This window comes from Myotis nattereri (genome assembly GCF_964212035.1).
Source record: "Myotis nattereri genome assembly, chromosome: 9".
NCBI classification, from domain to species: domain Eukaryota; kingdom Metazoa; phylum Chordata; class Mammalia; order Chiroptera; family Vespertilionidae; genus Myotis; species Myotis nattereri.
Window position 1 is genome coordinate 18765736 of NC_138084.1, and position 15617 is coordinate 18781352.

General features: G+C 37.2%; 2 protein-coding genes across 2 annotated transcripts; both read left to right on the top strand.

The window, feature by feature from the left end:
* Positions 1 to 5075: 5075 nt before the first annotated feature.
* On the top strand, positions 5076 to 6005 carry LOC308525231 (putative olfactory receptor 5AK3; the record flags this gene model as incomplete). Its single annotated transcript, XM_081100020.1, has 1 exon — positions 5076 to 6005. The coding sequence occupies one exon, from the start codon at positions 5076 to 5078 to the stop codon at positions 6003 to 6005; it is 930 nt and encodes a 309-aa protein (XP_080956146.1).
* An 8378-nt stretch (positions 6006 to 14383) lies between these two features.
* On the top strand, positions 14384 to 15326 carry LOC308525268 (olfactory receptor 5AK2-like; the record flags this gene model as incomplete). Its single annotated transcript, XM_081100060.1, has 1 exon — positions 14384 to 15326. The coding sequence occupies exon 1, from the start codon at positions 14397 to 14399 to the stop codon at positions 15324 to 15326; it is 930 nt and encodes a 309-aa protein (XP_080956186.1). The 5' UTR covers positions 14384 to 14396.
* Between the last annotated feature and the right edge of the window lie 291 nt (positions 15327 to 15617).

Consider the following 15617-nt stretch of genomic DNA (forward strand, 5'->3'; position numbering starts at 1 on the left):
TTCAACTACACCGAGGATTGTTTCTCTTGGTTTTGGGTAATGTCTTATCTGATTTATCTGCACTTCATGTTAACCTGTTCAGTCTTCTCTATCACCGTTAAATGGCACCACCATTCACACAATTGGTCAGATCCAAAATTTAGGAGTCAGACTTCATTTCTCTCTTTCTTTTACTTCCTAAATTCAGACCAAAATCAATTCCTTTAAAGGCTGCCTTCTCAAAATAGCATAATTAAAGTACCATTGTCTCCATTTCCCTTATATTACTCTAGTCAAGCCACTATTATCCCTCAATCAAAAAACCACAGCGTCTCATAGATGGGCTCTCGATTTTCATTCTTGTTCTTTTAATCTATACTCCAGGCAGCAGCAAGAGCAATCTGTCCAGTGCAATGATCTAATGTCACTTCCTCTGCTTAAGCTACAATGACTCCCTATCCTACACCGAGGCCTTCTATGATAAGATCCTTGCTAGGTCTCTGATATAGTGTGTATGTAACACGTTCCCCTTCAGTCCCTCCAGGCTGCATTCTTGTCCTTGGCACACACAAGCAAGCTCAAGCCAGTTGCCATCTTTTCCCTCAGTTGGGTTTGCTTTCCCCACTGTATCATCCCTTAAGGAGGCTTTTCCTGGCTGAGGTAGTCTCCTCTCAGGCACCTTCACTTCATAGTATTGTATTTTCTTTGTAGCAGAAATTGTCTTGCTTATTAGTGAATTTCTTTGTTTGCAGTGTGTTCTCCACACACACAAAGATGCAAATTCCATGAGTCATATCCGCATGTTCTTGATTTCTATGTGTCTCAAGTGCCTAGAACAGTGCCTGGCACATAGTATGTGCTAATATTATCTATTGCCTTGACATAAAACATTTCACATAGAATCGCTGAATTTATGTGTTTTCTTAAGAAGACAGAAGATTCTGGTTCTCCACCCCCACCCCCTACCCCCACAGAATGCTTTATTTTAGAGCAAAATGTGACCAATATGAGGGCTGTAAATACCAATACACTTTATTTTGTTTTAAGCTCTTTTGGGGAGCTGTAAGTTCAAATAGAGAACCTGCAAACAGATTTCCCCTACTGTTAAAAACAACATATTAACTGATGAAGAGAGTTTACATCTTGGATTCTGGTTCTTTTTAAACTTTGGGTCTGGCTCAGCCTAATGAATGAGATCTCCAATTCTGTATTCAAATTGACTTATTTGAATTCCATGTTGTACTATGCATGTAGTCATGCCTGACTCACTTCACATCTCTGAGCCTCAGCTCCTTTCTCTATAAAATTCAGACAATAACAGTACTTACTCCATAGGGTTGTATGTAGATTAAACAAGACAATCAATACATGTAAAACCTATCAGCCCAATGTCTTGGAATGGCAAACCCTCAATAAACATTATTACTATTACTGATGTTGGTTTTGTACTCTGAGTAGTCATCACTGTAAAGTAGAAGGGGTAGATTTCTCTATCAGAGATCATGCCTTTCATTTACATGCATTCATTTATTTATTCCATGAAGATTTGGATGCGAACTAGTTCCGGACACCGTGCTAGGCATGGCCGACCTACACAAATACTAATAAGTATGCTTGCCTTCAAGGAGCTCACCATGCCAAGCAAACAAGTGATTCAAATTCGTATTAGCACATGGGATAATGGATAGACATATGCCCATAGGCTATGGGAAGAAAAGGGAAAAGATCTAAGTCACAGGGGTGGGGAGAGAATGATGCCCATTTCTCTGAACCAAGAGTCAAAGGATGAGTACATGCATATATGCATTTGCCCTTCCAATACCACTGAGGCAGCCACGTCTGGTTCATTAGCCCTATTTTAAAGACGAAGAAACAGAAGTTTGGAGTAAGCGGAAGATCCAGTGTGCAAAATCTAAGATCTGTCCCCGGTTGGCGATATGGTCCCTAAGCTTGTGGAATTAAATAAGGCAAAATGTCCCTAAAGGACAGAAACTTGGAAAAAAAAAATTGTTTTTGTTAATGGTCTCAACTGGGACACTCAGTACTGCACACTCTCAGCTCAGCCCCAGTGTCTGAGATTCTCAAGGGAATAGGTCTTAATCCCATAGCCCTCAAAAATAAATCCCCCATTTATAGCCAAACAAAAACATCACCTTGAAGCAAATGTAGAAAGAGATACTAGACCATAAATATTACTTTGTTAGAAATGTAACTCTTGGTACATTGTCTGGAAGGACAATCCATGCCTGGAAGTTGGAAAAATACACCAGGAATTTTACCTTTGGTTCTTTGCGGACTTCAGAAAATCCTCCTCCAGAAACTCAAAAGTGGAAACAGTAGCAGGAGCTGCTGAAGGGTGAGTGGGGAGCACTTTGGACATTCAACAATGTCCTAAAACAGTGGTCAGCAAACTGCGACTCGCGAGCCACATGCGGCTCTTTGGTCCCTCGAGTGTGGCCACGAAGTTTCAATCGCACTGTACGTGTGCACCCGCACGTGGTATTTTGTGGAAGAGCCACACTCGAGGGGCCGCATTTGCCGACCACTGTCCTAAAACAATGTCTCAGATATTGCCAATGCTCAGTAAAGCTTTTGCAACTGAAAGTATTCATCTCAGTTACCAGCTAACACTTTGGGAAAGGGAGAAGTCAGGTCTAGACTCAGGATTTACTTTGCTTAAGAATATCTTTGAGTAGACAGACCGGTGGTGGCCAGGGGTCATAGGGTGAGGAAAATAAGATCTTGGTCAAAGGATACAAACTTCCAATAATAAGATGTATAAGTTCTGGGATCTAATGTACAGCATGGTGACTATAATTAACAACACTATATTGTGTACTTGAAAGTTGCTGTAAGAGTTTAAATGTTCTTATCATAACAACAACTGTGTTAGGTGAAGGTTGTAATAACAAACTTTAACATGGTAAACATTTTGCAATAGGTCCATGTATCAAATTATCACATTGCACACCTTATACTTACACAATGTTACATGTCACTCACATCTCAATTTGAAAGCTGGGGGAAAATAGAATATATCTGAACGAGACATAGGAAAAGTCTGTTGTGATTTAATAGAGAAAATGCTGCTAATTAGAGAAACACCACCTAAGTGTATATAATGTAAGTCCCTATTGTGTCTTGCCCTTACCTTGTTCAAAGTACTTTCTCTGCTTGGAGTTGCCTTCCCTGGCTATATAGATCTCCAATTTATATAATCCCATGCATATTCTTAGACCCAATTTTAACGTTACTTATTTCAAGGAAGGTTTCTCTGGCAAGGTTCTTCTAACAGTGTGAGATCTTTCCTCTAAAGTCAAACAGCATTTGGTCTGTATCTCCTTTTGGACACTATTCACTCTGACTTTGTCACAGAGAATCACTGTAACAATTGAGCTTGAGGACTATGAATATAACTAATTCACTGTTTTAGACATAAGTCTCTGAACATTGTTTTTAGCACCCGAGATGCTCAATTTATTTTTTCCCTTTGGACTTAATTTATCTCTTTTAATGCCTCAAATAGTACTTCTCTTGTTTCTTTAATGTCTTATCAAGAAGGTAAGGCTTCGAGTTAATAAACCTGGCAGCATTTTGACTTGCTGAGAGATGGTATGTCTGTAACTTATGCTTAAGAACAATCTAAGGGTGTAAAATACATACAAAAATAGTTAACAATTATAAAAAGGCACACGAAATATAAACAAACACATGCAACAAATAGCTATGGATAAAAAATGCCACTAATACCATTGAAGTCCTGGTATTAAATGTAATGTCATCAGTCAGTCAATAGCTCTTTTCCTCAGCATTACGTTTCTAAGTTTTGGGCTAAGAAATGTAGTTCTTGTAATTTATTTTTCCTAATGTATAATATTCTATTGTTTTCTATACCATTATTTATTTAACCATTAGTTGTTTAATTTCTTTTCAATTTTTGTCTAGTATGTAATCACATGGCTCAATTTATCATTTATCATTTTAAAATCCAATTTGACAATCTTTGAATTTTAATGATGAGTTTAGTCCATTTATATTTATTTTCCTTACTAATTTATTTGGATTTATTTATGCCTTCTTAGGTTATTTCTATTTATCTTGATATTTTCTATTATTTGTTTCATCTCCCCTACTGTGTTAATCTGTATTGGTTGACTTTAAAATTTCACTTATTCATCTAAACCTAAAAAATTCCTTTTTATCTTTTGTAATTATTGAAAATATATACATATAAGTAAAAATCTAAGGACAAGAATTTTAGAACTCGATAAACCTAATGGACCCTCCAATCTAACGTATTAGTTTTTGCTGATATGTTTAGTTTATCACTTCCCCATGGAAAATATTATTATTATTTTGTACTCTATTTGTTCCTGTTTTTCCATATGTTTCCCAATGTCTGCACTCATTTCTTTTTGCTTCTGAGACTTCCTTCAGAGTATATTCCTCTTTTCTGAATAACAGTCTTTAGAAGCATCTTCAGTGCACAACTCTTGATGGTAAACTCTCTTCATTGTCTTGTATTAAAACATCTTTATAATCTATGTTTTTCATTAGATTTTTAAATATAAAACCTTCATAACAATTAAAAATATAGTACAAGTAATTCTGGTATACACTTCACCTAGATTAACCAATTCTTTTTCTGTTCATTTTGCTTTATCTCCACGTGGACAAATTTCAAGAGTTTGAACCAGGATTATACTGATAAATGACTGAGAAAAACTATAGGTTGTTGAAAGTGTTCAAAGTCCTATTTTAACATTGCTTTACAATATTAAATGTAGATAATCTGTTTAATTTGGTAAAAACATGTTTTAATCTATGTTTCTTAGAATCACACATATTAGAGGTCAGTCTTCTATGAAATCTTTAGAAAATGAATGCATGGCTCAGATATCACTTTTATTGGGGTGGTTCATTCTTGAGAAAATAAAGGAACTATTTACTAAGCAATAAATCCTATTGTGAATGTTTGCCTGAAAAACCAATACAAAAAAAAAAAATGTGACATGAAATGCAAGAGGCTTTCTTCTTTCAATAAGTCCTAAACATTTCCCTTCTTTTCTTTATTCTCCTCTTGGTCCTTTCTAGCCATGACACAAGAAAATAGCACTGAAGTGACTGAGTTCTTTCTTCTAGGATTTGGTGCACAACACAAGTTTCGGTATGCTCTCTTCGCTGTATTTCTGGTCATCTATGTGACCTCTATGGTGGGTAATATCGGAATGATTCTGCTCATCAAGACAGATTCCAGACTTCGAACACCCATGTACTTCTTCCTACAACATTTGGCTTTTGTTGATATCTGCTATACCTCTGCTATCACTCCCAAGATGCTGCAGAACTTCATAGTAGGAAATATATCAATATCATTCAGGGGCTGTGTTATGCAATTACTGGTTTACGCAACATTCGCAACCAGTGACTGTTACCTCCTGGCGGCTATGGCAGTGGACCGTTATGTGGCCATCTGTAACCCACTTCACTATCCCATTGTCATGTCCCGAAGAGTCTGCATCCATTTGGTAGCTGGCTCATATGTCATGGGCTCCATAAATGCTTCTGTGCACACAGGTTTTACATTTTCATTGTCTTTCTGCAAGTCCAATGCCATCAATCACTTTTTTTGTGATGTTCCACCAATCCTCGCCCTTTCATGCTCCAACACTGACATCAACATTAGGCTACTTGCTGTCTTTGTGGGATTTAACTTGATGTCCACTGTGCTGGTTGTCATCTTTTCCTACATCTCTATCATGGTTGCCATCCTAAGGATGTCTTCTACCACCGGGAGGAAGAAAGCCTTCTCCACATGTGCCTCCCACCTGACAACAGTCACCATTTTCTATGGGACCCTATCATACATGTACCTACAGCCTCATTCTAGCAATTTCCAGGAGAATATGAAAGTGGCTTCTATATGTTATGGCATTATGATTCCCATGTTGAACCCCCTGATCTATAGTTTGAGGAATAAGGAAGTAAAGGAAGCTCTAAAAGTGATGGGGAAAAAGATCCTCTAGATTGGACCCCAATTCAGCACATCAAAGCATCCAGTAGAGATGTTTGACCACCATGTAATGTTTCTGAAATTGGAAACACATTCACAACTTAAAACAATGCTACCTCTTTCAATAGATAAGTTCTTAGAATGTGGAAAATATCTAAACATTTCATGGGACTAATTTTCCCTTAAGTATAGTTTGAGAAGCATATTTCATACTACCCATGAAGAAGGGCTTTATTTAAATTATTTAAAATATTAAGAAGTGTGTATGGACTTTGCAAAATACTTAGTTGTTTCAAATATTTTGGCTATGTTCTTAAAGACCAGAAAACTCCAATGCTGTATATAATTAATTTTAAAACTGAAGTTCATTATTCCCCATTCATTTTAACAAGTTCTCTAACTTGTCTACAAAGAGGCTTCACACTCTAACTTGTCTACAAAGAGGCTTCACATATGTTCTGTTCTAATTATTGCATAAATCAAAATATAAAATAAACTGATTTGAAAACACTGTATGTCTTAGGCTATTGTGCTTTCTACCTAATAATCCCCTATTAGTTACATTCTCTAGTACTTAAAAACACATGTTTATATGATGTTATGATTTATTTTTTATATTAGTTACCCACTTTATTCTTAATGTATCTCTTTCTTGCATAAAGTAGGAAACTTCTAGAAACACTTTTGATATCTGTCTCCATTAGAGGTAGAAAATCTAGAATGGCCCTAGCTGGTTTTGCTCAGTGGATAGAGCATCAGCCTATGGACTGAAGGGTCTAGGGTTCAATTCTGGTCAAAGGCACATGCCCAGGTTTCAGGCTCAATCCCCAGTAGGGGGCATGCAGGAGGCAGCCAATCAATGATTCCCTCCCATCACTGATGTTTCTATCTCTCCCTTCCTCACTGAAATCAATAAAAATATATTTTTAAAAAATCTAGAATATAGATAGATCTAAAAACCTAAACAATGGTCATTCATTTATGAAAGGCATGCCTGATCATTTTAGTCCAAATGAATAACTTTAAACTATAGGAATTTAATGAAAAGTTGAAGGGAAGCAAAGAGGCCATTAAATCAGGAAGATAGACTGTTGATTTAAAAAAAAAAAAAGCTTTAGTTGATAGGTTGAAGGTAAATGATGGAAACTCCCACATGAATCTCGAGATGCCATGCTAGCAAGATGAAAGAGAAAGCTTCACTTTAATTAACACTAGCCAGTGTAATGCACTGATGAGAAAAATGTACTGTTAAATAACAGCATAGGAGAATTGGGCAAGAGATGAAGATATGTTTTTTCAAATATGCTATCCTACTTAAATTCTAAGAGAAGATAAATAATTTGAAGTCAGTGTAAGATTACCAGAATCTCCCCAGCAAAGACTCTCTTTCTAAAGGAAGATACCTTCTGTCTGAGGAAGGCCCAATTATCTCAAAGATCAGACCCAGGGACAACAGCTGGGGGGTCATCATAAGGTAGACAGAGGATATCCTGAGGCCCCAGCTGTGGGCAAACTACTGCCCGCGGGCCGGATCCGGCCCGTTTGAAATGAATAAAACTAGCCGAAACCGGTTTGGCTCAGTGGATAGAGCGTCGGCCTGCAGACTGAAAGGTCCCAGGTTCGATTCCGGTCAAGGGCATGTACCTTGGTTGCGGGCACATCCCCAGTAGGGAGTGTGCAGGAGGCAGCTGATCGATGTTTCTCTCTCATCGATGTTTCTAACTCTCTATCCTTCTCCCTTCCTCTCTGTAAAAAATCAATAAAATATATATTTTAAAAAAAAAAGAAATGAATAAAACTAAAAAAAAAAAAGACCGTACCCTTTTATGTAATGATGTTTACTTTGAATTTATATTAGTTCACACAAACACTCCATCCATGCTTTTGTTCCGGCCCTCCGGTCCAGTTTAAGAACCCATTGTGGCCCTCGAGTCAAAAAGTTTGCCCACCCCTGCCCTAGAGGGAGAAATTGGAGACTAATGGTGACTATAGTTGAAACTCTATATCATATGTTTGAAATTTGCTCAAAGGGTTAATTTTAAGCACTGTCACCATAACGGAAGGAAGGAAGGAAGGAAGGAAGGAAGGAAGGAAGGAAGGAAGGAAGGAAGGAAGGAAGGAAGGATCCGGTTAAGGGCATGTACCTGGGTTGCGGGCACATCCCCGGTGGGGGATGTGCAAGAGGCAGCTGATCGATGTTTCTCTCTCATCGATGTTTCTAACTCTCTCTATCTCTCTCCCTTCCTCTCTGTGAAAAATCAATAAAATATATTAAAAAAAAAAAAAAAGATGCTCAACCTGATCCAAAACCAGGGAAATTTTAAAAGGAATTACTCTTTAAGAAAGCAACACACACACAGTCCCTAATGACAGTAACATAAATTAAATGTATCCTCTCTAGGAAGTTTAAATGTTCTTCAGCAGAAAATAACTACTGAACATTGTTTATTCTAATCCCATCTCAGCCCCAGGAACTTCAGATTCTCAAGGGAGCAAGTCTTGATCCCTTAGGCCCCAGCTATAAACTCCCCCAATTAGAAGGAAACACACAGAAAGACCTTGGTGGGTTGTCAGCCTGCACCAGTTGCAGAAAGAGAATCTGGAGGCAACTCTGATGTAAGTTAACTTCAGCCATGTATCATCCCAGGGTGTGCAGGAAATGGGGGAGCAACTGGGTCAGAGGCCAAGTTCTAACAAGTTCCACCACAAGACCAGGAATTATCACTTTATCCCTGGTGACGTAATGGAAATGGAGTGAGGGAACTAAATTGGCTGGGTGTTGCCTGGGAAAGATATGAATGAACACATGATTGAAAGATTGGATGGATGGATGGATGGATGGATGGATGGATGGATGGATGGATGGATGGGTGGATGGGTGGATGGATATTATGTGTCTTTAGTGTATTATTTGCATGAGTTATCATGACCAATTTTGAGTGCCCATGCAATGACTGGCCCTGTGCCAGAGAGTTTACATAAATCACCTCACTTTGTCATATCATTACAAAGCAGACTTTGCTCCTTCCTCTTCCTTTTTAAAACAATTAAGCTACTTTAAAAGAAAAGGCAAAGAAGTTCATAAGTTTAAGGTATTCTCTCCAAATTCCCATGCCCAAGGATAACCATTAAAAGTTTAGTGTGAGCCCTAGCCGGTTTGGCTCAATGGATAGAGGGTCAGCCTGTGGACTCAAGGGTCCCGGGTTCGATTCCAGTCAAGGGCATGTACCTTGGTTGCGGGCACATCCCCAGTAGGGGGTGTGCAGGAGGCAGCTGATCGATGTTTCTCTCTCATCGATGTTTCTTACTCTCTATCCCTCTCCCTTCCTCTCTGTAAAAAATCAATAAAATATATTTTTTAAAAAAAAGTTTTTTAAAATATATTTTAAAAAAAAAGTTTAGTGTGAGTCCTTCCTGGCCTTTTTCATAGATAAATAAAGAAAATGAGAAAAAAAGAGTATGGCAGTGAAAATTTTATTTTTTAAAGGGTCCACATTTTATGCATCATTCTGCAACTTACTTTGCCCATTTGACAATATGACATGGGCTCCTTTCCATACAAGTATATATCTCATTCTTTTTGGAGTATGTATTGATCCGTAATAAGAACCTACTCTGATTTATTTAACTCTATTTACAAAGTCCTGCTATTGCAAATAGTGTTACAATGACAGTCATTACCTTCTAAGTGATTCTGTGATCCCATTTTATAGAGGATGGAACTGAGGCCAAAAGGAAGTACATTCTTTGTTTCTATGAAGTGATGGGAACGGAATTCAAATTCAGATCAGCCTGTGTCCTTCCCAATGCACAATGCTTAATATAAATAAAGCTTCAGAAGCACCGGGTTCAAGCTAAATTAAGCATGTTCAACATACTTGGGCACTTGGCACTCATGCTTGTGTGTGTGTGTGTGTGTGTGTGTGTGTGTGTGTGTGGAGTCCCTTGTACTGGTTTTCCATAGCTCTTGAAAAAGGAATCCCAATATGTCACACATTTTATTTCAATTCAAAATTATGAAATGGATATGGTAAATGTCATTACCCTATCCAGGTCCTAGTTTAAGTGAACCCATGACCAATTCTAGCTTCCTCTGACAAGTGCTTTTACCTGCTGGATGGAAGCCTCCTTGAAAAGTTTTAATGTAATCTATTTTAATTTGCAAATTGTCCTGAAGAGGAAACTGCACAAATGTGTTGGCCCTTAGCCCTCACCAAACGTTGCATTAAACAGAATGTGTCTTGTTTCATCACCACAAACTTATCACGAGGTATTGCTTGTTCATTTCTCAAGATATTTGAAAGAACCAGATTGTGCACATCAACCACAGGTTTAATTTGCTGTATTTCCCATCACTGAAGGCACATCCTAAAACTGACCATCTTGTCCATGGAGCTACTGCTCTGCCTGGCATTTCTGACATCATAATAAAGGAGCCCTCAGCTGACGTACTGATGATGTGGTTTTTTTCTTGGTGAGAAATTTCTGTTATTACACAACATTTCAGGTGTATAAAAACACACTTAAAATAAGGTAACCACCACTCATCTCACTTCTGCAACTTGATTTTTATTACTTAGCATTCCATTTGTGATATTTATTTACATATCTTACAACACCAATTGACTGACTTTTCAGTGATTTGTTGATATTTTTCTATGATGAATAATGCTGCTAAGGACATTCTTGTGTGCGTATATCTATAGTCATACATATACTTATATGTATGTGTCATTGTTTACATGCTGAAATTTTTTTCTAGTATATGGACCTATAATGGAAATTCTGGAGGCATATATTTAATTTTACTAATTATTCCAAATTTGATTCCAACATGACTGCTAATATGTGACCCTACAATCTCACCAAAACTTTACATTTTATACTGAGTAAAAAATTATATTTCAATACAGTATTAATATACAACTACCTGATTGCTAGTGAGTTGTGTACATTTCCACATTTCTATTGACTATTTAGGTTTTCTCTTCTATGATTATCCTGATCCTTTCTTTTATGAATTTTTCTCTTCGGATAACTTATAGAAATTATTTCTTTATACTGGATACTGATTCTTTGACATTTATATGGGTTGCAAATAAATTTACCAGAGTAAATTTCCAGTCAACATCCAGTATTTTTTAAATCTAGGTATAGTTGAATTTTCAGTGTTTTATGTTTTGTGTATTCATGTTTTGTTTAAACATTTTTGCATATCTAAGTCATATATAGTCTTCTGTTTTACTCTCAAAGTCTTATGATTTAAATATTTAATCCATTTAGAATTGGTTTTCGTAAAATGTAAAGTAGGAATACAATATTATAATTTCATATGCTTAGGCATTTATAGCACCACAGCTTAATGGACCATAATTCACTGATGTGCATTTACTGTGTTCAGACATTAAGCTTCTATAGACTTGTGGGTCTTTTTATAATTTCTTTTTCTCGGTTGCATTGATCAATGTGTCTTCCCTCACACTAATACCACATAGTACCAGCATTACTTCTTTATGGTAATTTCCGACAAGTTCTCACCTTGTTTTCCTTTAAAATTCTCTCAACTATTTTAGCTCTTTTCTCCTCCATATACACTTTGTAGGTTTGTGAAGGTGCACATAAAATTCTTTCAAGCATTTGATTGAAATGACCTTGAATTTATAAATTAACATTGGAAAGAAACATAACGTGTATACAATTTGGTCTTGATTACAGATGGGAAATACCTTTTCTCCTGCTTCTGATTATTCTTTCTTGCAAAGGGACCTAAATTTGTGCCATTTGAGGCACCCTCTACCCATTTTATTCCCTCAGTTCCCAGCAAGGTGGAGTAACATGGCAGACTGGCAAACCTGAGAACAACCTGGCATGCTCTGCTCTGCCCTTTCCCTCTTGGGATTATCCAGCCTGCTGAAGCCAATGTTACTCTGCATTCCAGAGGCACTTCCCCAAGATGTGCAAGAGGTCTCCCCCAGGCACTGCCACCAAAACTAGGTGAATAAGCCTGTGTAGTTATATTGTTCACTGACAGCAAGAAACTTGACTAAGTAAATCTTTCCCCAAGCGGCTGAACGTGATAGTATGGTCTCCATATAGACACTATCTCTATTCCTCAACTTGTTCAAATCCTGAGAAAGAGGTGAATAGCTGTTCACTGGAAACTCCTTTGAGGCCCCAGCAATCGTTTCTTTCATACAGGGATGCATTTGACTGTGGACATGTATTTTTAAGATATTTGCATCTATATTCACAAGTGACATTGGTTTCCATTTTCTTTTCTCAAGTTTTACTTACTTTGCTGCCAAGATTGCATTAGCCTCACAAAATGAATTGGGAGTGTTCTCTTTTGACAGTTATGGGAAAAGATTGTATATTAGAATTAGTTGTTCCATAAATGTTTGGTAACATTTTCCTATAGCACAGTTGAGCCAAGTATTGTGTGAGTAAGCTTTAAAATAACAAGTCAAACCACTTAATGGTTTTTAAAATATTTAAATATTTTGCACACACAGAGTCACAAACATAGACACACACACACACACACACACACACACACTCACACACACACTGACTACTCTCTCTGTGCTGTTAGCCTGCTTTCTTTTTTTAAAAAAAAAAAAAGTAAATATTGAGAAACATAGTAATATTTTTCAAATTATGTGCATGATATGAAGTGTTCACAGTGCAAGAATTACAATGTGTCTGCAATCCAGTATAGAAAGGAAAAATTTTTATTATTGCTTTTTAGTCTCCTGGGGTAATAGACAAGGGAATGGAATGAACTTTATTCCATTTTTTTTTTCAAAAAAAATCTATAATAAAGCAAAAATGATGAATTATTAGTTCAAATTTAAGGATGTTAGCTCTATAAAGCATATTATAGACAAAATTAACAGATGATAGACTGTAAGAAACTCTTTCTCACATTAACAGGTAACAAGAAGTTCAAATCTGGAATAAAGATTAAAATCTGGGACAAAGAACATCTAAAAAGAAACGTAGCCCTGGCCAGTTTGGCTCAGTGGATAGAGCATCAGCCTGTGGACCAAAGGGTCCCAGGTTCAATTTCGGTCAAGGGCACATACCTCGGTTGCTAGGCACCTCCCTGGCCCCAGCCCTGGTTAGGGCTCCTGCAGGAGGCAACCAATCAATGTGTTTCTTTCACATCTATATTTCTCTGTCTTTCCCTCTTGCTCTTCCACTCTCTAAAAATCAATGGAAAAATATCATCAGGTGAGAATTTAAAATATATAATAACAAAATAAGAGGCAACTTACAGAAACATTGACCAAAAATGTGAACAGGCAATTGACAAAAAATAGAATCCCAATATTCTAAGAATACTAGATAATGGTCAAGTCCACTTGTAATTAAGGGAGAAAAACTTATAAAAATGAGATATTATTTTAAGAAAATCTTCACAGGAATTTAGGAGATAGGAACCTCCTCACCCCCATGTATGATTAGTAGGAGTTCATACTGGTGCATACATTATGAAAAATGGTCTAAGAAAACTTCGTTAAGTTAAATGTGTGCATACCCTCAGACCCAAAAATTTTGTTTCTAGGATTATACTATAGAAAAATTTTCACACTGAGGTATTTGCAGTGCAGACAAGTTGTAGGCAATCTGTTATCCATCACTAGGAAAGCACATAGGTAAATTATAATGGATGGACATCATACAGCATGTTACTCAATGTGTGGTCCATGAACCAGCACCAGTCCGAGGACTCTGTTTCCACTCTATGATGAAATAAGTATAGAAAATGAGTTTGCACATTTAAAACTATTATAGGATTTTTAATAATACTGAGACCTTTTTGTAGCTTTTTACAAAATATTGGTCCAAAAAAGAGAGAAAGTGTTAAAAATAAAATGACCTTTACCATAAAAACTTTGATAAACACATCCATAAAGGACTCCATGTGTCCATGAACCCTTGATTGCAGAAAAGAGTCACTAAGAAGAAGATAAAATCAGACTACAGAAATAAGTTGGAACTTGACAGGTGTATCAAGATCTCAGGTGGAATGATTAGTATTTAGGCACATTGAAAAAATAGTGAGGGCATAAGAGAAAATATAATTAAATAAAAGTATGTTTTGTATGTTCTAGAATTTCCATATTTATGAGATGCAAATCAATTTTCACCCTGGGTATACAGCTACTGGTCCATGGCAATTTCTCCCAACTGCAGATGAAATTATCTCAGTCGGGTGTCAAAGTTCAGCCTTTAAAATGTAAGTCAATTATGTCATAGAAAATATTCTCTGACCCCACTATGAGGCCAAATTATTATACCATTTGCAATTATAGAATTAGTTCAAGGATCACAATGATCTTAGCTTTCTCTGCGTTTCTTTCTATGTATCTTTTCAGGTGATACCTAGTCTTTGTTAGTCATGGAACAAAACAATGGCACTCAGGTGACTGAATTCATTCTTCTGGGATTTGCTGGGCAGCACACGTCTTGGCATATCCTCTTCATAGTATTTCTTGTGATTTATGTGACCACCCTCGTGGGTAATACTGGGATGATCCTACTCATCAAGATTAATTCCTGCCTTCACACCCCCATGTACTTTTTCCTCCAACACTTGGCCTTTGTTGATCTCTGCTACACTTCTGCTATCACTCCCAAGATGTTGCAAAACTTTTTAGAAACAGAACAATCCATCTCATTCATAGGATGTATGGTGCAATTACTAGTCTATGGTACTTTTGCAACAAGTGACTGCTATATCCTTGCTGCAATGGCAGTGGACCGTTATGTGGCCATCTGTAACCCACTCCACTATCCAGTAGTCATGACCCAGAGAGTCTGCATTCAACTGTTAGTTGGCTCATACCTCATGGGTTTCCTAAATGCCTCCATAAATACAAGTCTTACTTTCTCACTGAACTTTTGCAAATCCAAGAAAATTAACCACTTTTTCTGTGATGAACCCCCAATTCTTGCTCTCTCATGCTCCAATGTTGATTTAAACATCATGTTCCTGACCATCTTTGTGGGGTTTAACTTGATGTTCACCGTGTCGGTCGTCATCTTTTCATACATATATATCCTGGCTGCCATCCTGAAGATATCTTCTGCTGCAGGGAGAAGAAAAGCTTTCTCCACGTGTGCCTCCCACCTGACAGCAGTCACCATTTTCTATGGGACCCTCTCTTACATGTATCTGCACCATGGGTCCCAGGAGTCTCGAGAACAAGAAAAAATGGCTTCTGTGTTTTACGGCATTGTGATCCCCATGTTAAACCCGCTCATCTACAGCCTGAGAAACCAAGATGTGAAGGAAGCTCTGAAAGGGATTGGAAAGAAGTGCCTCTAGTTTGATCCTCAATTTCTAATTCTCTGTGCTTGGAAACAACAAGACCAGTAGTGCTAATTTTTAAGAAATCAAAACAAAAAAGTCAAGCAACATGGAAAAGTTGCTCATTTTTACTAAGACTGAGCTGCAAATTAAAGTCATGATGAGATAATCGCTTTCTATAAACATGTCTGGCAAAAACTGCCAAAGAATGATAACGCCTATTAAATGCTGTGATGTAAGGAAAATTATGCTCTCACATACTGTTAATAGAAAATTGAAGTGTTACTTCACATTAGAAGGAATCTGGCA